At 38.3% G+C, this 25,986-nt stretch overlaps 1 protein-coding gene across 1 annotated transcript in view; it reads right to left on the bottom strand.

Annotated features, from left to right (window-relative positions):
- DACH2 (dachshund family transcription factor 2) overlaps positions 1 to 25,986 on the bottom strand; it is a 270,530-nt gene that overhangs the window by 213,588 nt on the left and 30,956 nt on the right. Inside the window, exon 3 of the mRNA XM_025209965.1 lies at positions 24,674 to 24,745. Within this exon, the coding sequence (XP_025065750.1) occupies positions 24,674 to 24,745 (72 nt within the window). The remainder of the gene's footprint in view (positions 1 to 24,673; positions 24,746 to 25,986) is intronic.

Genomic DNA, 25,986 nt, shown 5'->3' with positions numbered 1-25,986 from the left:
TTACCCCTCCACTTCCACCCCCCTTCCCTCCCTCCCCCGCCCCAGGCTGTCTCTCACCCATTGACTCCTCAATCTACATTTTCACTGACTACCTGTCTTGTATGCATACCAACCCAGCCACTGGCTTCTTTACTTTTCATTCCATCCAGGAAGAGCACACACCAACTGCTGAAACTTCCTTAGCCTGATGAAGGGTTTTTGAACCTGAAAGCTTGCTTAATAATTATTTTCCAACTAGCTGGGTTGGTCTAATAAAAGATATCAGATTCACCCAAGGAACCTTGTCTGCCTATGTCCTTAGACCAACACCGCTACAACCTACACCCTTATAAATGCTAAAAATTCTAGCAGATCTGCAACAACATCTATGGGATGTGGGGGGGGGGAGGGGGGAAACTAGTCTTATAAAGTTACTTAAAATGTTTTCACCCATACATAAGGAGGTATTAAGTCTTCCTGGACTAGGATGAAACTTGCATTTATGACTAATTGTTAACATTCAGAAAGATTGGCCAAGAGATGTGAAATTCTATAGCTATAAATAAAGTACTGTGATGACAAGGGAGGACACGCTCTACATGAGGTGCCTTACCACAAACTTTAAAAGTGATCTAGGAAAAGAAGAGATGACTTCCCACACATCTCACTGCTCACAAAATGCCATTTGCAGGAGCCACTTAGAGCAAAACAAACCAAAAAAAGTCAGAATGCCCCCAGTCGTCTGCTTCCCAACCTCTATCCCAGTGATTTCTAACTAAGGCACCATGGCATCCTGTGGCGATCCGTTTAAGTAGTAGTGCTGTTAGCTGTGCAAATGCCTACACATGATTTACAAGATAACCCCAGCTATTTCAAATAGGAATCCAATGTAAAAAAATATTTGGACCGGTGGTAGTTTTTCTGAGTTCTCTGCAACAGAAGAATCTCTCTATTATTTGTCCATAGTCAGAGTAAATGAGTGAACACTAACAGCTGGCATTTTCTGAGGGTGTCTTGAATCTAAAACAGTTGAGAACAAACTGCTCTAGCCGTAAGTGCAACTGAACTGAGTAGGAGATCTCCTTCCTTCTACAATGCATCTCCTGAAAGAGAAAATATCTCAGAAGTTCACTTTCTTCTGAAAATAAAGGCAAGGTAATCAACTGTTCTACATCTTATTTATTATTTTACCTTTGTATGTCTACTACTTAGGTAATCTGTAAGATTTACTGAGCCTGCTTGGAGACCCTAGAATTTAGAATGCCTAGAAAATGCAATAAACCTGGACCTCAAGTGTAGAGCACCATTTTACTGTATAATTATAAAATATTATAACTATGAAACTTCACTCTCAGTATTTATTGCCCTTTATGTTCCAGAGTAACCTACCAGAGCATCCTCCCCAAGTTAGGACCCCATAATAAATAAGTCCTTCTCCCAATCCCTTTAATCAGATTACATTTAATTAAAGTGCCTGAAGCGTCGGGTGTAGCAGCATCCCCACGGTGAAAAATGGCAGCACTGACTGGGTCAGTTACAAGTAACCATAGTTAAGGTTTAATTCAGGCACGTAAGGGGTCAATGGAAACCTGATTTGCCTGCACCACCCCAGGCCATCCTGCCTGACAATGGCAGCTTGCAAAACACCCCTCCCCTTGTCTGTCACTTCTCCAAATGTCCCGCACGTACTGAGGGACTTTGGTGGGTTTCAAGGAGCCACATCCACCCTGGTCCATGGATACTGGTCACTGCTGGCTGAAATCAATGAGCCAGTACCTACTGGTGGGCTTGCCAAAGCTCCCACCTGCACGACTGGGATCCAATCCCCAACACAGAAATATATAAATCAAAGGCTCTGTTTTAGGTGCATCTGAGCATGATCAGAGAAGTGGCAGAGGAGATAAGGCCCTGACACAGGGGAGGTGTAGAACAGACTGCATACCCATGCCACACTGCCTCTCCACCTTCTGAAAGCACTGTTGGTATGGCACTGGCAATCCTGTATGCTCCCCTGTGGGGAGCAGGTGTGGGTAGGTCTGGATCCAGGAAAGGCTGTCATTATTCAGGTGCTGGTATGATAGCCCCTTTGTCAGTGCAGAAATACTGCATGCAGCCATTTTGGGTGGCTGTCATCCTTCTGGATTCCAAGTCCCTTCACAGCTCAATATCATGGCAACAGTGGACTCAAAGCACTGAGGGAGGGCATGGGACAGGGCACTGTTCTTCAGTGGACAGATTGTGGGGAAGAGGCCACTGGGCAGAGGAAGCTGAGTTCAGGACAAGATCAAAAATTGTTTTTACTGTGAGGTCTGTCAGAGCTATGAAGCACAGGGCTGCAAATTGCTCCTATTATCTTGGTGGAGCAGGCCAATGGTAGCTGACTGTGTGTCACATACGTTCCCTGGAATGACGGCCTTTCCCAGGGGGCCATCATAACTGGTTATTCCCTTCCATGACTTGAAGGCTGTTGCTGGCAAGAGAGCTTGCAGAAGCAGCAAGGGGGATATCTTGGGGGATTATCATCTGCAAACTCCAAGAGCTCCACCCTGTGCTGCCAAAACACTTTTTCCAGGGAAAAGTGGCAAAAGAGAAGTGGTGTTTTGATACAAAAGCAGACTGACAAGTTAGTATGGCAGGAGAACCTTCCTAATGGGAACCTCTGGGGAGGGAAAGTTGGAAGGAGACAGCAGCTATCTAACAGAATGCTTAAATTGTTCATTTTTTAGAAATAATCCAGTTAAGTAACTTCCTATGTTAAAGAAACATAACTTTCTGAACATTACAGTTTATCATTTCCAGTTAAAGCTCACTTTACCTATAATAATAGGATGCCCGAAGATGTGCTAGGATGCAGCTCCAGCACACTATAATTATAGTGTGTCAAAGCAGACTCGATTAATTGAGTCTGCTGCAGCATGCTAATTAGTGCACTCCAGCCAGCTTCTGCATCTTGTATCAGTGTCCCCACACTTCAAAACAGCAGTGGGGTGCTTTAACTAAAGCTCGTTCAACAAGGTTTAGTTAAAGCACCTTTGCCACCATTTTGAAGCACGGTGATGCTGATACATGAGAGGCTGTGGACCTTTAATTAGAGCATCTCTCAGAGCCACCCTAATTAACCTCCCTTTCTGGAGCATGTGTAAAAATGCCCATAGTTTTTATTCATGCAGAACAAGCAAGGAATTAGTGGACACTGATGTAGCCATCTGGTGCATAATTCATTTTTCATCTCTTATTATGCTACCCTAGTATTTAATAATGTAAAATACACTGATATTATTAAGTCAACATTGATGTTATCCACAACCAGCTTGAGCTGCAGAATCTACCCTTGCCCTGTCTATATTTTAACTTGTAGCCTAGACCAAAGCTATCCAAAGCTATGCTTCTAATTTCTTAAGCACAGCCCATGATGAATCCCACATTCCCTTGCACCATGTAAAGCAGCCCTCTTTGGAACTGGTCTACATCTTACCTATCCTTCCTTCCAAGCTTGTCTCTACTTCCAGGAAGAGAAGAGAGGGATGCTCAAGGACCACAGAAAAAGACCAGAGAAATGTGGGAATTCTGTGGCATATGTCTTGTTCTCAAGCTCTGCAAGCAAGTTGATATAGTCCACATGTACAGTTGAGGAGGAGGAGCAGTTGTGGGGTTGACTTGATACTTGGAAATTTAGCATAGCTTCTGGGGCTAAGGATGGACTGCAACCAGGGGTTTCAAATTAGATAGTTATTGGGAAAGAGCTTGTGGATAACTTCAAACTCAACTTAAACTGGGTGGATCCTTTTTACTTTAATTTGCTTAAGTCAGTCAGACTACAGGACCACAACAGCTTTTTTCAAGAATAGGAAATCTGCAATTCTATAGCAAATATGCTCATTCTCAGTAGTCTCTGAAATGCACAACTACCCTGTCCAGCAGCAATAATGAAAGATGATACCTAACCTACAATAGTTACCAAAAATGGCTAGTTTAAAATACGAATTAAAGTCCAGATAGGTCAAGTCAAACTTTTAAGATTAAAAAAAAGCATTCAATGTGGGATATGTGGACAGCAAGAACACCTGATTTATCACAATTAATTACAATAAATATTTTAGAAGGAATCTTAAACCAATCTCTAATTATGAAAGACCAGAATTAGTCCTATTTTGGTGGCAGATTATTCCATATTTGCCCTCTTACATGGATCTTTACATCTTACTCTGAAGTATCTGGTTCTGGCCAGATCCAGGGACAGGATGCTGGACTGTGGGGACCTTGATTCTGATCCAGAATGGCAATTCTTACAATCCCTACACCTCAACTCTATCTGACAGAGAGAGCCAGGAAGCAGTTCCCTAGAAACACAGAGTTCTCAATTGCTTGCCCACGATTTTACTAAAAAATGAATTTTTTTCTATGTAACAAACATTTTCAAATTGCAGAGCAACTAAATTATTTTGACTTTTAACAAGAAACAGACATTTATGTTTACTAAGAATTTTTCTATATTTACAAAAAACCTTTTAAAATTGAGTTAAAAAGGGAAATATAAAAATTCAGAGGCCAAGATTATTAGTCACAGATGAAAGAGGGAAGGGGGTTATTTGTTTATTTTATGTCTAAAGGATTATATAATTATCCAGGACAATTTTCGCACCCATTTCTGCTACTCCATCTGCCTCTGATTCACATCACATGCAACTCCAAGTTTGATGACATCCTAAGCATAGTTTAAGGCACTATGAGCTTTTAAATGGTATAGCAAAACAGGGCTGATCAGAACATTTTCAACACCAGGAACTTTCCAAAACAAAAATTTATAGAAGCATATTTGCTTTGATGAAGTTTTCCTGGAGAAGAATAAGAGATAAATTCACTCTGGATATATGCTTGCTCTAAATATATGCTTCTTTAACCTGAGGTGATCAGGTTTTGATCTACAAAAACACATTTTCACACAATTCTGTTTTCACATAAATGCTGGCTTAATTCCTATTTGGAACAAATGTTAGTTTTGAAAGCTGTGACAAAATAGAATTGTCATTCTCCAGGCAGCTCTATAGAGCATCCAAAGCATGTTAAAAATGCCCTGAATTTCTTTATAGCTATGAAAAAAACTCTATGTATATGATTCTATAAATAGAGTAGAACACTACTTTGTACTGGGACTTTTTTTTTTTTTCATTTTCAGATTTTTTTGCCACAGTAACCTCTTTACATGGAGACTGGAGTTAGATACTCTGCTTAAGTAAAAGGGTAGAGACTACTTATACCAGTAGAGTATTGAGCCATTGGATTTCTATGTCATTACAAATAATTTAATTTAAAAAAGCAAAACTAAGATCTCACTTTTTCAGAGTCCCATAGTCTACACCAAAGTTCTGAAAGTTTCCTGTAAACTAAAAAAACCCTTTGGTTTCCAAATGCTTGAAATCTGTGTCCATACAAGAAAAGTTGTTTGTTAAAAGATGGAAATGTAATTATGCAATAAAAAGTGAGCTCTGCATTTTTTAAAAATATAGTACACAAAAATTATGTAGAATTAAGCAAAATAATGTTTTATGAATTAGGTCTTTATTATGAAAATAAAAGGACCAGCCCCATCTGCTGGAATATACCACGTGGCTGATTTATGTCATGAATGCTAAATTATTGATACATATGCTTATATATTATATTTTATAAGGGGCATCAAGGGACTACACCATCTGGCAAGAAAACATCAATAATGGTACTTTTTTTTTTTTAATAAACTGCAACAGCCAGAGACCAAAATGATCACACTGAGGTTTTCTTGTTTTCTTTTTTAAATATGGAAATTTTACAAGGAGAAGCAACAACAAAGAGGTAGAACAAAATCAAATACAACTGCTCTAAAGAGCTCTCTTCTATAGGATCTGAGGTACAGTGAAACAGCAGTATTATTATGGCAACAGTAATGTGGTGTGACCTACAGATGGGCCCTTTAGTTAAAGAAGATGGTAGACATAGAGATGTGCTAAACACATTACTCCTTAAAGAAGAATAACAAGTGCTAGACAAGATGATGAATTACCTCTCATGGGTAATTCAAATTAAATATGAGAATTCTTCAGCTTCAGAAGTAAAACATTGTTTTAAAATGTTGTCTTTCAAATATGTGAAGCCTAGTAAAAATGTGCTGGTGTATTTGGGTTATTTATTGTTAAAAAATTCCACAAAATTGAAAATTTCAAGGAACAGAAAACAAAGATAAAAGCCATGTTTTAGAAACACTAAATATGATTTCAAAAAGCCTTTTTCCTCACAATAATGGGGTTCCTATATACATGCAGAGAGGCTGCTCCAATGCATTGTAATTATAACACATCAGAGCAGAACTGAATAACTGAGTCTGCTCAGTAGAGCAGTAGAGCATTACCGTGCTCCAGTAGACTCTAGCATCACATGTATCAGCATCCCCATGCTGAAAAATGGCAGTGGGGGCACTTTAACTAAAGCTGGTTCGATGAGCTTTTGTTAAAGCACACCTGTTGCCATTTTTCAGCACTGGGACACTGATACACATGACACTCTGAGTGCTTTAATTAGACAGCTGCTCTGATGGCACATCTATAAATGCCCTTAAAGTACTGTGAAAAAAATAAAAAAATACAGGAGGTTGCTTATTCTATCAACTTCATAGCCAATGAAAAAATCTCAGTGGTGTTATCAATGCTTATAACAAACATACTTTCTCATTGGACAAGAGGGTGCACAACTCTTACACATTTTTTCTGTCCAGGTATGAATTTAACCTAGTGCATATAAGAGTTTGGAGCTTGCAGATACTAAAATATATAAAAAAAAGAGTTATGCAAAATTCACTGGGGGATATTTCCCTAGCCAGAACATGAGGTCCAGGACCAGTTTTTGGCTATTTATGGTGGGAAAACTTTCAATTTTTGGTTTCCAATCTTAAAATAAAATATGAATGGTTTGTAATGGGTTGCTTTTATTTATTTAAAAGGAATATACTTTACTCATATTACTTTCTAGGTACCAATACAACTACAAAAAACATATAATTTTCCAGTTAAATACCATATTTTGAATATATAAGACACCTCCCACATAAGACATGCACCTAGCTTTTAAAAGGAAAAAAAAAAGATCTTTCCTTGAAAATACTGGTAAGTAGCAGTAAGCAATCGAAGAGCAGTTGTGTGCTTAAAATATGATATTTGTTCAGTTAAATCTAGCTTCCCTTGAACTGAGGTGAATAAGGTCAGCGAAGATGATATAAGAGAGCACAATCATCATCAAGTTACTGTTTTAAAAAAACCTCTCTGCTGACATGGAAATATCCACACATCTATTCCATTTTCAGTTGTTTTACCTTCAGAATTTTTATGAAGCAGTTAAGCTAATATCTGCCATCTTGCAAGTAATAGAATTTAATAACCAATAACAACTTTTCTCCTGTATAATCCACTGTTTTAGCCGTGGTACCTGAATACCTTATAAAATTGTGTGTGCCCACTACACGTTGTCTAATAAATATTGATCTTTGCTTATAGCCACTTTTCCTTAGACAGGTATTCTCAATTATAATTATTGTGGCAAGGCCATGGTGAAGAAATGAGTTTTGGACCTCTCCCCCTACTGGGAGAGGGGAAATGAAGAGAAATCCTGAAGCAGAGAGGAATTCAAAGGACTATGGGAAATGCAATTTCTTCTCACGGTTAAAGTAAAAGTGAACATTCTAAAACAAGACTACTCCACCCTCGGCCTAGCGTTGTCTTCATGTAGCCCACTGGGCAACCTGCTGCCAAATTTCCAGACCCACAAGGAGCTCCAGGCCTTGTGTGCTGGATTGGGCACCCAATCCCACCATGCAGGGCTGGCACTGGGCCCCAGAGTCAAATCCCAGTGTAGGGGACTGGCAAGCAACAATGCCCAGCCCAATCCCAGTGCATGACTGAGGAGGGGGCAGTACCAGGTCCCTGAAGCCCAATTGCAGTATGCAGGTCAGGAAGGGGGGCCAAGCCAGGGCCCAATCCTGGTAGGTGGGGCTTGATCGGGTCCATGGATCAGCCCCATACCATTAATTTGGCCTGTGGGGCAAAAGCTTGAGCCCACTGTTCTAAAGCACAAAAAAATATTGAACATACAAAATGGGTACTTTGTTTGGAAAAGCTTTTACTAATTAGTGAAATTATAAAAATGTTTTAATGCAATATTATAATTTTTCATAGGTCTTTTCTTTTTCTAAATATAGTTCTATTCCCTCTGACATACAGCAAATCAAAACTAAATATTTGCATATGAAGGGTGAAATCAAGGTCCTGATACCTTAGACTACTTCAGTACCATATGGTACAATCCCCGGTATCATCTCTAAACTCCAACTTGAATGATTACAAAGTGCCTACCTGAAATTCTCATGGCAGTTTCAAATGTATATTATATTTTTCTCTTCCTGTTTCATTGTGTTGATTGACTATACTTTGTACTGCACTGTATTTATGAGCTACTATGTTCCAACACAAAACTGACTTCATCTCAGAGAAAAAAAAAGAAATATTTTCTATATATATTCTGAATATTGTTCGAAAGAAGCAATCTCTTGCATGTGCATAGCAAATGACACCACCAACCACCAGCAACAGAGTTAAAATAGCAATGAAAATGAGACTAAGAGAGGGAGAAGCCAGGCTACAGAGTTTAGATCGAAATATTCACAGATGGGTTTGGGAGAGGAACCTGACCCACCTGTAATTCATACAACTTTCATTTAGAACAGTGTATACTGAAAAATAGACAATGAAGTGCAACTGAAAATGTACCTAGTTTTAAACTGAAAACTATGTAAAGCATTATGCTATTGATGAGCTGAAAACAGCCCTGTAAACCCAGAAAAAGTGTTTCTTAGCAATTGTTAACAAGTGCAGGTAAACAAACTTGTACTTTCATAAGCACAAATGAAGAAAAGTACATTTTGTTCCGTCTGTTCTGTCCAAGAGAGGCACTCAGCTTTATTGAGGGTAGCGATGGTTTAATTTAGTTCAGAGCATTAAATGTTTCTTCTGTGCCTAGTTTGTACTTGCAACTGCAAAAAAACAAACTGTCTCAAGGAAATGAGCTATTTTTCCCTTCCTGAAAGAACTCATAATGCTATGTGCATAACATCACCCATAATGAGATGAAATGGCAATATAAACCACAGTAGAAATAACAAATCTATTATGAATAACTCCCACCAGAAATCTTGGAAACTGGACAACTTACTGTCTGTTCTCATTTTATTTAGTCAAAGCAGAAAAATGAGGAGATCTGTATGCCTGGATTTCAATTGGCTTTACTCATAACTTGCAATTGCATTCACTCACAGATGACTAATTGTTGTCTTCCGCTCTTGTCTTTCCTATTTGGCCAAACTGAACAGAAGGCAAAGATGTCTGCTGTCCCCTGACACATTAGTATTCATTACAGTGAAAAGTAAATGAGAACTATTTCATCTTCAGAGCACTATCCTAAGACATTAACATCTAATAACAATATTAAAGTCACATTACAGGTCTTTAATGTGTAGCAGTAATAATGTTGTCTAGTTTAATAAAGATATGCATTAAAATAAATATTTTGGCTATCTACTTTTAGGAGTTTGCAAACAATATTAGTAACAAGTTAAAGAGACTTCAAGAGAGTTAAAACTAAATTGCAATGGAGCATTACTGGCTATTTTAATTATACTAAGATTTCCTTCTTCCTTTCCTATGACTATTCTCCTACATATAAATGGGGTGGGGGGGGAAGGGGGTTCTTTCTTTTTAATCAAAGTACCTTATGTTATCAGCCTTTTAAAGAACAATCTGGAAGCAGGCTCTAAAACTAATAACTATGTCAAATGTCATAATGAGAATTCCAGAAATTCTACAAAGACTCAAAGTTCATATCTGCAGTTCAGTCAGCACTTTAATAAATCTGTAGCAGTTCTTTATCAAATTAAATGGGAATGCAACAGTGGACAGCAACTCTAAAAGATGACCTTTGGTGTGCTATTCCTTGGCGCATTTCAAACACTTATTTTTACTTAGCCAGAAAAGGAAATCTCTACAATGAAAATGTTTTTGTGCCAAAGGTGCCTGGCTAAAATTGCCAGCTATTGAATACATGCTACCAAGTTGTTCTTCTATAAGAATTCAAGAACATCAGACATTAACATGTTTACTATCCTAAATATATAATAATGCCATCTAATTTGTAAAAAGCTAGCATCCAGTGCCCACTCACTTAATTCCCAAAATCCTTTGAAAACTAAGTATACTAAGTCTGCATGGTTCTAGTTAAAAATTCAGCCTCAGCTTTTCAGAAGCTACATAAACAGGCACTACTATGTTTATATTTTTTTCAGCCATATTATTAGCATGGCTATTAATTAATTTGGCCAAACCAACCCAAAGCAGTTGACTTCATGGAAAATGCTTTCTGCATTTTCAAAAGTTCAATGTATTCTTCCTTTAAATTTATTTTTGTCTGATTATGAGGTTACCCAGTTAATCACCTGTCACTATATTGTCTTGACTCAGGACTACTAACTTCAAATTATTATATGGCTTTTTAAGTCATATTCCAATATTTCTTAAGGCCCCAGACAGACATTACACTCAAGATGCAATTAACTAGTTAAAAACTACTCCTCTTCTCCCCCCCATACTGGGATTGGATCCCAGAGGGCCAGAACTACCCCCTCCCACCAGAAGTCTCTTTAACCAGGATTGGATCCTGGGGGCCTGGCACTGCCCCAGCCTGACTCTTCATGCCAGGATTCAGCCTTGGGGCCTGGTGTTGCCTCCAAATGGCCCTGAGTACTGGGATTAGGTGCCAGATCCAGTGTACAGGGCCCTAGGCTTCCCATAGGTCCAGAGATTTGGCAATGAGTGGTGCCACTGTTCTCATGCCACCAAATATGGGTCCATGGGGAGCCCCACAGGCTAGATGAGGCTGCTCTGTGGGCCAGAGGTTGATCACCCCCAATGTAAAGAATATAGGAAATGGGTACAGAAGATAAAGGAAAAGATAAAGTAAACAGATATAGAAAGGACTTTTCAGACTATCAAGAATTACAAAAGAAAAGCTCTTTGAGCAGCTCTGGTGAGATATTTAGACATACACAGAGGGAACCTGTAGTAGAGAAGCAGAACAGACAAAATCTTGAGGTAGGCTGCAGTAACCCCAATGTTAATAATGCAACTTAATTATGTTGTAGTAATAAAGTAATCTGAAAGGCTATACAGAGTAGGATGGAGAGATTTAACTGACTGTAAAGATGCACTTTGTACTTGATGTCAAGTCAATAAATTACGTAACAAATTTAAACGGATGAGTTAAAAATGAGCATAATCATATGTGGCAACATATAGATTTTTTTCAATATGCCTACTTTGCAGGAAAAGTCCAGTTCTTCTTCCCCTGTCCTGCCCTTTCAGCACTCTACTCCCTTAAAGCCTCTGTTTTGCTCTCTCTCTGGATCTTCTTCTTCCTACACATGCATTTTGCTACCAGATGTTCCAAATCAGAATGAAGTTCAGTTAAGGGTGCAACAGGTATAGGCAACCACAACAGAACCTTTATTCCAAAGTTAAAACTTAATAATTTTGATTTGTTGAGTTAGAGTGGGACTGAAGAAAGTGGCTGAACGTCAAAATTACACTACTTCAGACTGGGACAAATGTGGCAAATTTTTAATGCATGGGGGGGGAATAATGATTGGAACAGATTAGCAACGGATGGGGAGATTCTCCATCACTTGAAGACTCTGCATCAAAACTCGTTGTCTTTCTAAAAGACATGTTGGATGATTTTAAAACATTTTGGTAAAATTTAAAAATTTCAGTTAAAAAAAATGGTCTTACAACCTTTAGTTTTTAGTGTCCTATGGCCTTTGGAAATGTGTCTGCTTGTGTCTATATTTTTTGAAAATGTATATAATCTTTTACTAATTTAATACAGCAAGAAAATGTGGTTATAAGCCTTGTAGAGTTTCTAGTGGCTGCATTTTTTCATATTTAAATGAGGATTAACAAGTTTAGCCATGCATTATATGGAAATTGAATTGTGTTCTTGTATTTATTTCTGAGCACCTTGAAACTAAGCAAACAATATGTTGACTATTACTTTCATGGGTGCTTTTGTAGTTATAGTTCACATATAGTTCCTGTTTCTCATCTTTCTTGTGTATTGGAACCTATAGAATCTCCATGTACAAAAATATGAATTTCAAATGTGTTTTACATTTATGATATTTAGTTGACTGTGCCATTTACGTACAGCCAGGCACAGAGTATAGTACAGAGCCACCCAGGAACAGAGTACTACTGAGAGACAGGGGTATGATAGTAGAAACAATGGAGCTACACATTACAGGGGTGCACTGCCACACTCCTTTGTGGGGTTGCTACCTACTCTTAACTTCCCCATAACACCCACCCCTTCTCTATCTTTTCATTCCCTTCCCTAACACCACATACTTTCAGGGAAGTAGCTAGGGAGCCTTCCCTAAACCTTAAGGGCAAGAAGTAAAACTTTCCCCAAGCCTTAAAGTGCGTAATCATAAGAGGAAAAGAAGCTGCTTATACTCTCAGCACAATGCACAAGCATGTAAAGTACTTAGTAGAACTTAGACTACAAGAATTCATGTAAGTATGTCTTAAAACATATCACAATTATAATTAAGAGAGCACTGACTGTGTGTGTGTGTGTGTGTGTGTGTGTGTGTGTGTGTGTGTGTGTGTGTGTGTGTGTGTTTCCGAGAGAGCAAGAGAGCAAGCGGGCAACTATATCTTTGGGTCTTTACTCTTTAAAAAAAAAAAAATTAAAACTGACAACTACAGTGGCAACATTTAGAAAAGCATTTTTTCTTCAGAAGCAGATCATGTAACCTCAGCATTCCTTGCATTTAGTTTGATGATGATCCCATCCAATGTAATGCAAAACTCTCATTCATGGAGGAAAAAAAAAAAAAAGACTATACCAATTAGGTAGAAAGAGTACAAAGAATTTCACAAAGAACTTGCTAACATCTAGTTATCCAATACAAAATAGGAAAGAATTTAAAGGCAACTAACAGGGTTTTGACTTTTCCTGATGGTCACATGGGCTTCTGCATTAGCTAAACATACCAAATATTCTTTGGCCCGGATACACATTTGTGACAATCCCTGACACTACAAATTTTAGTTATCATCATGCCCTGGAAAATCTGCTTCCTGGAACCACCCTGCTATGGCCTCCGAAAATCCTTTTAATTGGATACAGAATGCAGATAATTTATGCAAGTTTTCACCGTGACTTTGATAGATTCTACAGTAGCTGGCTGGTTCCTTCACCCCACTGATCCCAAGTCCTCACAAGACCTTCCACAGTGTTGAAAGTAAAGAAGGAACATGTCATGGAGATAGCAGTCTTTCTAATCCCCCACCTCACCAAAGACAAACAAATGCACAGCAAGTCTCTTATCTCCAGGCAAAGAAAAGGGCTTAAAAGATTATCTACTAAAATTTGATCTTATTTGTATTTAGATCACTATGTATTTATTTAAATGTTTCCATATATAATATCTATATTCATGTGCCTCATTTTTATGGAACTAGGTATTAATTAGAAACACAGCACTGCAAAAACTAATATAAATTGCTGGAGATTTTTGCAAAATAGTGCACATACCAAGGTGTCACTTTAAAAAGTTTCTAGCAATTAAAAAATAGAACTACATCAGTGGTTCTCAACCAACCCAGACACCCCTAAGAAAAAAAGTTAGCTCTTACTTTTCACTTGTTATTTTGACTAGAGAAAATACTACAGCAATTATTCTGTTGCAAAGAACTCAAAGACCACAATAGGTCTGAAACCCCTCCCCCAACCACAGATGAACAACACCCCAGCAAACCAACTCCCACCCCATCCTGCCCACCCCTCATCCCACTCCAAATTACTTGCTTGGCTTCTAGCAAATGCTGATAAAAGTGGCACCAGGAGCAGTTTGCAAGATCAGGGATTTGCGCTCGTCAGGGGAGGGGGGTGGAACTGGCTGGTCCATGCAGGGGGGACGCCATTCATTTGGGGCGGAGGGAAAAGGGTAAGGGGGGTAAAAATAGCCCGGTGCCAGGTGAAGAGGGAAAGTGCAGCCCCAGGCTCTATGCTTGGAACTGTACAGAAGCTCAAGACAGTTTAGACCAGTCTAAAAATGGTGAACCCAATCTAAATTAGGTGTACCTCAGAGGCAAGGTTAACTTAGATTGGGTTGGCCATTTTTAAACCAATCTAACTATCCTGAACTTCTGTAAAATTCACACTTAGATCCATCTAATTAGTGTAACATCCACAGCTGGGCATACTAAATTAGATGAAGTGGCCATTTTCACATGATCCAACCTTCCCTTAACCTCCCCAAATGTCTGTACCCAGCCTGTGTGGCATCCTCCAGCACCCTTGGAAGGCCCTCAAAGCACCCTGGTTGAGTATTACTGGTTTAGATGATTTACATTTAAATCAAACTAATTGTTTGGGTTATTATAATCTGTTACCCCAAACTGAATGTGAAAGTGATTAAAACAAATAGCTAGACTCTTTCATTTAGATGTTGATCTTCACTACAGTAGTTGGTCTTCATTGCAAATAGTCACTCCACAAGTTAGTATAGTGCCAGTGAACATAAATGAACCGTGAAACAAGTCCTGACGTTATTGAAAGGAATTTGAGTAGCAGCAGAAAGCAAATGGGTTAGCAGAGTGACATTTACAATTCATGAGTTGTGCTAACTTGACTCTCCATTGAATTACTAGCTCAAGCAGCAGCAGCACTTGAATGACCCACCCTGCTACCTTCAGTTTAAAGCAGGGGTTGTAAACCAGGGGTATGTGTACCCTTGGGGGTGCTTGGGAAGGCCCTAGGGGGTACATGTGTGTGGGCAGGTGGAGACAGAGTGCTGCCACCTACTACCCTATGCTACTACCTCGCATAAAAATGTAGATTTGAGGATTAGGGGTTACTTTTTTAATTCTGAAAATTGCAGACTTTTCAGAGAAAAACAGGATCCCTGCTAATCAAGTATAAACCTAACATTACTACACAGGTGCTTACCACAACTCTCAAAAAAAGAGGATGAAAGGAGATATGATGGTTTGCAGTGGAGACACAGATCTATATTAACAGCAATGGTGAGAAGCTTTCAAAAAAAAATATAAACATGATAATTTCATGCACTCATACCTACTAAAATCCTGCTCCAAAACTATGCACTAGTTAATTGCCTTTATCTTGCCTCATTCCATTCAAAAAGACTTAAATAGACGCCTTAAACAAAAAATGTTCATTAGGATGGCAAGGAGTTTTGGAATTAAAGTCTGTCCTTTCTTCTTTGGAGTAAAAGAAACATCCAAGCCTGGAAAATCATTATCGTCCTACCAACTGCACTAAATGAGAATTTCAATGAATGATCTTTGACATCCTGTCTGAATCTGGAAAACAATAAATTAAGTAAGCTTTTCAAAGTGTATTTATGAGAAAGGACGTAACACATAAGAATTGAAAGGGGTGTATCATGAATGGTGTGGTTTGGGAAAGAAGAGAAGATGCTTTATAAAATGGCTGAGCTTTGTGGAAGCCTTAAATGTGCAGCTTTACTTGTACTCCATTATGCAGACCTTTGTCAGCAGTGACTGGGTATAGATCCTGCTGGCATTAATTGGCCTTATCTTTAATCTTGACATCATCTTTAAGGGATTAGTAGAGTCTGAATCAAGGAATTCAAGGTGTAAGCCACTCCAAAAGTATAAAAATCATATGAGGTGTTGCTTGTAGTTACAAGAAAACTGATCCACTAATCCAAACTCCTTCCACTCCTGCATTCCTGTTTCTATAATCCAAATGCACATCCCTATGTCTCTTTCTTCAGATTACTGGGCCAGACCAAAAATAAACAATGAAATAAATTAGGTAAACTTTTCATCAGAGAATGGTATGAAAACATGTGGCAGGTCAGTGAAGAGTGGGATTAGGGCCCCAAACATGTCAGACAGTGCTCACAGAACTCCCAATACATCTCTGCCTTGCAAACTTCATAATCAAGGATCCTGATTTTCTCCGATTTAAAAAAAATCCCTAATTTTTGGATTAAAAAAAGTAACCCAAAATCCACATTTTTCCATGATTAAAATGAAACCCCACTATGCATCTCTCTATATATTAGTGGTGTTTCATTTTAATCATGGAAAATCTTAGATTTTGGGTAGAGGTGCACCGATACATTGGTCCAATATCAGATCGGTACTGATATAAAGAAAACTGGCTATATCAGATATCAGCCTGATGGGGCCAATAATTTGGCTTATAAATGCCAATGCTGCATGCAGCCACAGTGCAGCACTCAGGCAGTGAGAACCACAGCTGGCAGCATGGAGAGCTGCCTCCAGCTGGTCAGTCCGGTGTGGTGGAAAGGGAGGGGGGAAGGAAGAGGCATGGGGGGGCAGATCAACGCCCCCTGTGGTGAGGGAGGGGGCAGAGGCACGGGCTGCCCAGGCAAGGCAGGGTGGAGCAGAGCCGCGGCTTGTGGGGCAGAGGAGGCAGTTCCCACCACTGCTTGCACCCCAGAAGGGCATGGGGGAACATGTGCCCCCCGGATCTGCGTGGGGCATGGCGGGCCGCAGCCAGGGCTGAGTGAGTCTCCTCTCAGTGGGGGCTGGGCTAGAGGAAGGTGCCAGTGGCTCTGGGAGGATGCTGCATCCACCCCAAATTTCACTGCCTCTCCACTCCCAGAGCAGCTCCAGCTCAATGCCCTGCCTCCATCCACATGGTGGAAAAGACAGAGCTGTGCCAAGTGTCTGGCAGTAGCAGTGCTGGGAGTGGAGCAGCAGAGAAATTTGGGGTGGATGCAGCATCCACCCAGCACCGCCAGTGCCTGCTCCGAGCCCAGCCCCCGCCAAGAAGAGCCCTTCACAGCCCCAGCTGCAGCCCACCCCACCCCACCCCATGCATCTGGGGGGCACACGCCCCCTTCTGCATGCCCTCCTGAGTTGCAAGCAGCAGCAGGAGCCGCCTCCCAGGAGCTGCAGTGCCTGCCCCTGCCCACTCCCTCATTGTAGGGGCACTGATCTTCCTTCCCACACCCCTTCCCTTCCCCCCCCCCCTTCCACCACAACAGATTTACCAGCTGGAGGCAAGTGTATTGGAAATCAGATTGGTATCGGCTTGATATGCCTCCTTAAATATTGGCTATTGGTATCTACCCCAAAAATCTCTATCAATGCACCCCTAAATTTTGGTTACTTTTTTAAATCCAAAAATTGGGGATTATTTTAAACCAGAGAAAACCTTAAATACTCACCTACCTCTACAATGAATCACTTTTTCCCACAAATAACTACAAACATTTGAAAAAAGAAAAGAAAAATAAGGAATATTCCTATTAACAGTGAAGAGTCTGCAATGGAATCATCATTATCATGGTTGCAATCATCTTTGTTACCAACTTTAATAGGTGTTGTATCTGCAGACTGTATTGGAAACCTGTGCTTTATTTTTATATTCTCCTATTCTGTGTCTTAAAAGCTCATCCATTTTCTCTACATTAATAAATAGGTATAATTATGGCCTTACTTGAGTGTGTTTGTCTCTGCTGTGACAGAGCACCTCCCAACAGACTTTTTATTTCTGAGAAATCCATTAAAGGCCCAGGAGGAGCCTACTCAAGTGCATTCCTGTTGTAAACAAATGTTATAGGTGATCCTGGGAAATAAAAACCACTTAACCCTTGTTAACATGTAATAGGGTAGAACAATACCATACATTACTTACTTTCACAGCCAGTAGTGATATGGCACAATAAGCAAAATGCCCTTTTAAATTACTTTTATACAATTTGATGAAATCTATCATAGTTGAGCTACTTGCCTTTAATATGACAATTCCCTAGAAGTTCAGTGCTTGTAGAAAAAGGGCTAAGAACACATAATGCAAAGAAGCTAAGCAGTGGAATTGATAGGCATTCAGAAAAAAAAGAAAAGGTAAAAGAACTTAGGGTGAAGAAAAAGGGAATTAGTTATCTGCTAAGATACTGGCACGATTGTGCAAGGGCAAATCTGAATGCATCTCTTCTGGGACTACACACTATCCAGTATTAAGGGAATGTAAATATATTTGTTTTTGTTTTAGCATCAAGAAAGCAAAAATGTAAAACCAACACCAAGTCATTTGTACATTCCTTATGCAGCCGAGTACATGACACATCCTGTTGATAATTGCAGTCAATGAACTTAAAACTCCTGTTACTACATGATTTTTCAGAGAATCCAAGCTTTGTATTTTATTTGTATGTTAATAGAGCAAAGTTACTTCCCTGCCATGCTAGCTTACTAATTTCAGAAGTTGCTCTCACAATATCAAAGACACTTTCTCTTTGTAATTGCTGTTCCATCTCACCCAAGCATTTACAAAAAAGAAGTTTGAATTCTATTACAATAATACAATAAGCTTACTTTACAAAAATGCACACCTGTTTAGTAGATTCAGATGCTGCAACTAAATGTGCTTCTCTCCAACTAAATTGCAACTCATGACTGTATAACAACGTGCATAGTTGTCGCAGTTTGAAGATTTCATATTACATCTTTAATTGTGGGCATTTAGCAGACTGCCTCTTATTATTAAGATACTGCTGACTTTTATTGTCAATGTGGCCACAGGACAAGGCTAATAATTACCAGCACCAGAAGCAGCTTGTGGTTTTATATTACATTGAGGTAAATTACACTGGAATTAGAGTGGATTACTTTTATCAAATGGGAATAAGCTGTTAATTAACTCCCCGCTGTAGCAATCTTTTTCTGAGCTTGCAACTGTTATTAGCTCTAGATTAAACTGTTGAATTAATTTCCCACTTACTTACTATTTCAAGAGTTTTTAATTTACCTGGCAGCAGTTTTAATGGGAAATTGTATTAGTGAGCATAAATTGTTTTTGGGAAGGGTAAACAGTTTGTGATAATGTTTATTAAGTCGTTTTGTTTGAGCAAAAATATAATTGCAGTTTTAATTAGTGCATGGTTGTCAGAGTATTAGGTCTGAGATTACATTATGGCTTTCTGAGAAAACAATCGCCCAGGTAATCCCAGCATTTATAACTGATAGCAAATAGAAAAGCTCTGTCAATACTGCATTGATGGAAAGGGGGGGGAGGGGGGAAGACAGAGAGAGACAGAGACAGAGAGAGAGAGAGAGAGAGGTTTCAAGTTGCAGCAAGAGAGGCTTAGGTTGGATATTAGGAAAAACTCTCACTAGGAGGGTGGTGAAACACTGGAATGGGTTACCTAGAGAGGTTGTGGAACCTCCATCCTTGGAAGTTTTTAAGGCCCGGCTCAACAAAACCCTGACTAGAATAATCCAGCTGGGGATGGTCCTTCTTTGAGCAGGGGTTTGGAATAGATGAACTCCTGATGTCCCCTTCAACCCTAATATTCTATTATTTTGTGTGCATGCATGTGGATGCACTTGTACAAGCATTCACAACGTTATGGAAAGAAACTAAAAAAAAGATTTTGCTTTAACTGCTTTAATATCTGAAGGCATTGGGATTTCAGTTAAATATTAAAAATGGAATGGATTTGTACAAGCAGAAAATTTTCTGTAGGGGAATGTGTGTCAAATGAACCTCCCACTATTCACATTTAAATTCAAAAGGTTAAAATCCTTCAACAGGGCAATAGTCCAATCTACTTGCTTTAAATATACTGCATTTTCCAGTCCTTAGGTAAGCAGTTGGGTGTAATGCTGAGCCAGAGGGATTCCTTTAAGTCATAAAAGAAAAACGTTGAGAAAGAAAACAATTCATCTACCATAACAAATTCTTACAGCCCATTTACTTTGTTGCTTATTTGTTGTATTTATGGCTGATCGTTTACTATATAATGCTGTTTTCAGATGTTTGCAAAATCCCAGATGTGTTTAATAAAAGATAACTCTAATATTCTTTTGGACAGTAATGTATACAGCGTATTTTCTGTCTATACATGCGATATGATCAGGACATTTCAGGCAACCATAGGCAGGAAAAATCCAATTTTATCAGTCCCCACAAATGCCACTAAAATACTTGTTACACTGTGTTTTTAATTATCAAAAATGGCACCAAAGTAAGGGCAGCAATTCTGCATTTGGACACCCAAACTGGAATTTGGAGTTCAAAGTTTCAAAAGTTAAGTTTTGCAGCCATCTTGATAATTTGAGCATATTCTACCTAATGAATTCCTTGTCACTGTAGGGTTGCAAGGCATTGACAGTGCCTGCATCTCTTCTCCTCTCTTCCTATGGCATATTGTAGGAGTCTTAAACACACACTGATCTTTAATCAAGCAAATAATTTCAATGACAGTCAATGGGACAAGTAATGTGCTTAAAGGTGAGAAAGAGCTTAAGTGCTTTACTTAACTGTGACCTTAGATGTTAATTAAGTTACAGCTGTAATTATTTCCTTACATGGTTATAGTAGGAAGTTAAAAAATCATAGAGAAGCAGAGAGAAAAAACACTTCAAGAGATCATCTACTTTAACTCCTTACACTCAGTCAGAATCAACTATACCGTGACCATCCCTAACTGACATTTGTCTAACTTGTATTTAAAAACCTCAAATAAAGGAGCTACAACATCTTAGTCCTTCTCACTGTACATTTCTATTTAAAATGCTGAATAAAATCAGAAGGTCCCTCTCAATGAAACAAATTCTCAATTTATTGTAAATAATTAACTCAAAGGGCATTTATATACATGCTTGGGGGGGGCGGTACTTTAATTACAGTGGCTCCAAGAGCTCGAATTAAATTGCCTAGAGGGTCTCATGTATCGGCAGTCCCATGCTTAAAAATGGCAGTGGGGCACTTTAACTAAAGCTCACTGAATGAGCTTTAGTTAAAGCAGCCCCGCCACCATTTTTAAGTATGGGGACGCTGATACATGACACACTGGAGTCTGCTGGAATGAAGTAATTACCACACTCCAGCAGACTTAATTAAGTCTACTCTGATGCACTGTAATTACAGCGCATCAGAGCAGTCTCACTGCTCATGTATAGGCGTCCAAAGACTACAAATTGTTAGAAAGCCAAAATCCCCCAAATCAGCTGACTTAAAATTAGGCATTTCTAACACCTAAAAGTCAGAACAACTAATTTAGTCACCATGTATGTAGTCTCAAATGTATTTAGAATTTTTTTAGAAATGTGATATTTTGACAGATGAGGAACCTGAAATACTGCGTGAACTGAAAATGGTCTTGTGATACGAATTCCACTCAACTTCTACAACCTGTAAGGTCTGACAATTTTATCAACCTGAGAGGTTCCATACAAGGCAAAAATATAATTTAGCTACAGATGCTAAAAGTTATATTAAATAAACATAGTAAATCTTAAAACTGATTAATGTTCTCTATTCCCCCTATAGCAGTACTACATAACACTGACTACACCTCACTGAGGTAAAGTATCACTGCTTGTTGTGAAAAGTTTAGAAAAGTTTACAATATACTTTTTAAAATGCAAACAAAAACATAAAAACATTCAATTGGAGTTTATCCAATTAATTTTAGTTTCCAATTTATATAGATTTTACAATTCATACTTAGGAAAATGAGAATTAAAATGTGTATAAAGATGCAATGTGCTGACACCCAGCACAGTTTTACAGCTATTTGGATATAAAAGTAATTTTAAAAATAATAGACTTAAAATAGTTTTAAAGAAAACCTAAAAACTAATAGTTTTGCTAAATTACCCTTTTATTACATGGTTTCAATTACCTTTTTTTTCCTTCTCAAAGATGCAACTTATTCTTTCTTTTCTATGAAGGGAATTATGAGATGATAGAAATACAGAGAAAACTCCAACCAAATGCTGAACTCAACCTTGATTTAAACCATACGTCCACAATTTCTAGATCTGTTCCAGCAAATGCTGTGAAAGTTAACAGTTCTAACAAGCCTACATGAGTTATGAGAAATGTTCCTTGTATTTGGTAATACACATTCTACTAAACTTATTAGTTAATATAGCCAATATACACAAAGCTAAAACTAGCTATTTTTAGCTAGTTTTACAAATAATAAATGGATTCAGCATAAATGTAGTTTTGGTTTCTTTGAAGTGATTAGAAAGTTGCTCTGGTATTACTTAAGGTATTATACTGTAGCATGAGGAAAATGTTACATTACAGGTACAGTGAAGATTTACTCCACATGTTAACAGGCTATATCTGGGATATAAAGATTGGATTATCCTTTAGTTTCCTTCTTATGCTTTGAATCTTTCAGCTCAAAAGAAAAATGACTCTAAAATGATATAGTTCTATGAACTGACAACACTTTTTATGTTATCTAGCCAAGGTTTTGTGATACTATCCCTAATAATGTTTTCAACTCTGATTTAAGAATTGAAAAAAAAACCCACAAAACTGGTACAGGTAAGGGAAGAAATAAAGAAGCATCCATAAAGAGGAAAAATGTGTTGCAGCATCCAGTACTAATAGAACCACTGTTCCTAGGTAAATGCCATGACTGCAGTGTAGTGTAAATATACTCTAGTGCATTTTAGGACAGCTAGTTCCGGTACCTGCAAACAGTCCAGCTGCCTCTGAAACAGAATAAATAGCTGGATGGAAGTTCATGGTGGCCTTTGTGATGTAATAGCTACACAGCTACAAGTATCCAGGCTAGCAAGCTTGGATATGTAGACACTATTGTTACAGGAATGCAGACATCCTGGATAGGGCAGGTATGTGCTCAGGATTTTAGTTTTAAGAACCAATGTTTCCTCACAATTAACAACTTCATGGAATAAAGAGTTAACTGCATGTCATTTTGGGGATGAAATTTGCATGCATTTTACTGTATCTGCCTAAACATTTTGAAGTATAAGCACACTTTGACAATTTAAAATTGTTTTTTATAAAATAAAAATAAAGACGTTTTCTAATTTAAATACAATTCAATTTCAATTAAGTTAAAGAAAATAAAAAAACATTTCAAGAGATTTGTCCATGTTTCACCTAAATAATCTATGACATAATTCTCTTGATTAAGTTAACCTCTTTGTTCACAAACTGAACTGAAGGAGTTGACAATTTCCTCAATTTTCTTTCATTTTGTATAGTATTCATTTATAAAATTCATCCTTTTGGGCCCAACTATATTAGTACTTATGCGAAATCATTCTGTTTGGTGTCTCCAGAAACCATATTATACATTCAGAACTGCTCAATTAAATGACAGAACTTTAGAACTCAGTATAAAAGCTAATTCTATTTCTTTAATCTCTATTAAGCAAAAAACAACAAGCATTTTAACAAGTGTACAGATTGTGACATTGATAAATATTCAGTAAAACTATAGCTGTGATTGGAATAATCACAAAGTGGAGGGCTCAATCTTATAAACAACTTACCAGCTTGCCTGATTCCTTGCTGTCTATAATAGAGAACTACATACATCTCTGATTGGTTTTATGTCAAAATTTAATGTGTATGAATGAAAAAGGTATAACATAATTGTAAAAAATATTTTGTTTTCATTGGAGGATGTCACATGCATGACCCAATGGCTTACATTTTGCACATAATACTAAGGAAGTATACTAATAAAAATATAATCACTTTTGAAATGAATTAAATTTGCTTTAGGGCTAACTTTCTAATAGAAATCATACTACACATTACTGCAGTACACCTTCAAGTATGAATGGTGAGACCATCCAAATAATTTTAGTCAATGAAAGTTGGGAATACAAGTGAACTCACTTAATTTGTTCTATTTAGGAACCTGGAGATGTTAGCATGAACACAATTAATGAAATCATATCATTTTTGGAGATTTATTTAATATTCTCTTGATAAACAGAGACACCCAAAGATACATGTGGGTACAAACAGCCATTACATTTAGATCAACCTAACTACAGATATGTTGATACCTATGCAGTCATTCAAAGGATTAAAAGAAGCAAAAACTGGTGGGCCTGATTTAAATTAGTTTATCTCATCAAGTGAACTAACTTAGTTTGGGAACTGGGTAACCTGATGTATCAAATGCCTGTATATGTACAGAGCACAGCCTGGGCTGGGAAAGCCCAGTCACTTACCCCAAGCCCTGGGGCTGTGCTCTTCCTACCCACTTCAACCCTGGCTGAACTATTTTTAGCTCACCAACTCTCCCACCTCAAGATGGACAACACCCCCAAAAGACCTACCAGCCCCATCTAATCCTAGCAACCCGCCACCCCCGATCTGCTAGCACCCGCCAATTCTGACCCTCCGCCCCCCTCACCCCCACCCGAGCACCACACAGATTTACTTACACTGGGTTCCTCATGTGGTTTCCAACATACCAGTGAACACCTATAGAAGCTGCTCCTGGTCTACAGTCATGTGGTTTAATGCAAGCTGCATGGCTGTAGACCAGGTGTAGTGAACAGCTGTACTCACCTTGTGTATATACAGACCCACAAAAACTGCTAGATTGAAAGAGAGATGGGCAGACAGACAAATAGCATGTGTATTCCTATTCATTTGGTTCTCAGTCTGAAAACTGCCAGTTTCTTAAAGTTAAATCAGCAAGTTCTACACACTGCACAAAACAACAGGCAAACAGTTTAAAACTAAAGCCAAATATAATCAGTCATTCACATGAAATATAAATAGTAGTAAACACCTTGGATTTGAAGAGTCTTGAGCTTTGCAAACTTTATCTGGGTTTCATCAGGAAAAAACAAAGTTCTTAAATCTGGAAAAAAAACACACTGTTAAAAGCACTTATATGTTAATAAAACTGAATTTCATCTACTAAAATACAACTTTTAATTGTACACGTACAAACTGAGTGGGGAAAGTGACAATCAACATTTTAAAATCTCTGGAGATGCTAATGAATGACATAGATGTGTTTTCATTTGATCACCTGTACAAGAGATATTGTGTGAATATGATGTGGTTCCCACAGGTGTTTTACACTGAGTCCTGTCCCAAGATGGAAGCCTCCAAAGACAAGATCATTACTCAAAAATGCACATTCTCCAAAGACAGATTGCAGAGGTGCAATGTCATATGACTGTTTACCTCCTCAAAGTGACATCTGGGCATCTGTACCACTAAACAAGACTCACCGTGACTGATAATCACAACATGGAACCAATACACTAACAAACTTAGCTTGGTACCAGCAGTGTTGCGTCTGAGTCAGGTATGCTGTAAAAATTCAGTGATGCCTTTAAATTCTAATGGTTTCAAGCTGCTGTAAACTTCTGCAGCAATCAAAAATAATCTGTCATGGGACTGAGGGGTATGAACATCATGTCATAGCCACTCTGCTGTTAGATTTATTGGAGGGTAAAGCATGTCATTTATGCATCAACTCACAGGAGAAAAAAGCAATCCCTATGAAGTTAATCTAATAATAGACTGGAAAGCAATGATTACTGTTTCATGTGCACTAGCTATTTGTAGCAGTGGTTGGCCTAATTCAGCAGGCCTTGCTTGTCAGAGCCCTGGGATTAACAAGTGTTTATATGATAACCTGTTGGGAAACATCAAGAAATGGTTTAATGGAGAACAAAAGTCCTATTTTTAATACTGTGCATCTGCCGAAACCTCCTCTTTCTCTAACCACTGTTAGAAAGCTTACTGGAACAGACTTATTCTGAATATAAAACAAATGCAGAGAAATGATAGTTTTAATGAATTGATACTATGATGAAAATCTATGATGAATATATAATTCAAGCAAAACTTCCAGGAAAGTGAGTCAGGGATTTACTTGAGAAATGACTGCAGGATAAAGCCCACTGTAACATAACATTGTATGCCAATCCTTCTATTTATAAAAACAGCTTACAAAAATGGTCAATTGACTATCTAACTCTCAGAATAAACCAGTATTATTAACCCAATGTTATAGAGGGTGAAGGAAAGAATGAAAAATGTTTTAATTAAGTAAAATGTCACAAACAAAACAGTGACACAGCCAGG

The sequence above is a fragment of the Alligator sinensis genome, unplaced genomic scaffold (assembly GCF_000455745.1).
Source record: "Alligator sinensis unplaced genomic scaffold, ASM45574v1 scaffold242_1, whole genome shotgun sequence".
Lineage (NCBI taxonomy): Eukaryota > Metazoa > Chordata > Crocodylia > Alligatoridae > Alligator > Alligator sinensis.
Note: the sequence above shows the minus strand (reverse complement) of the source record. Positions and strands in the feature narration are given on the sequence as shown.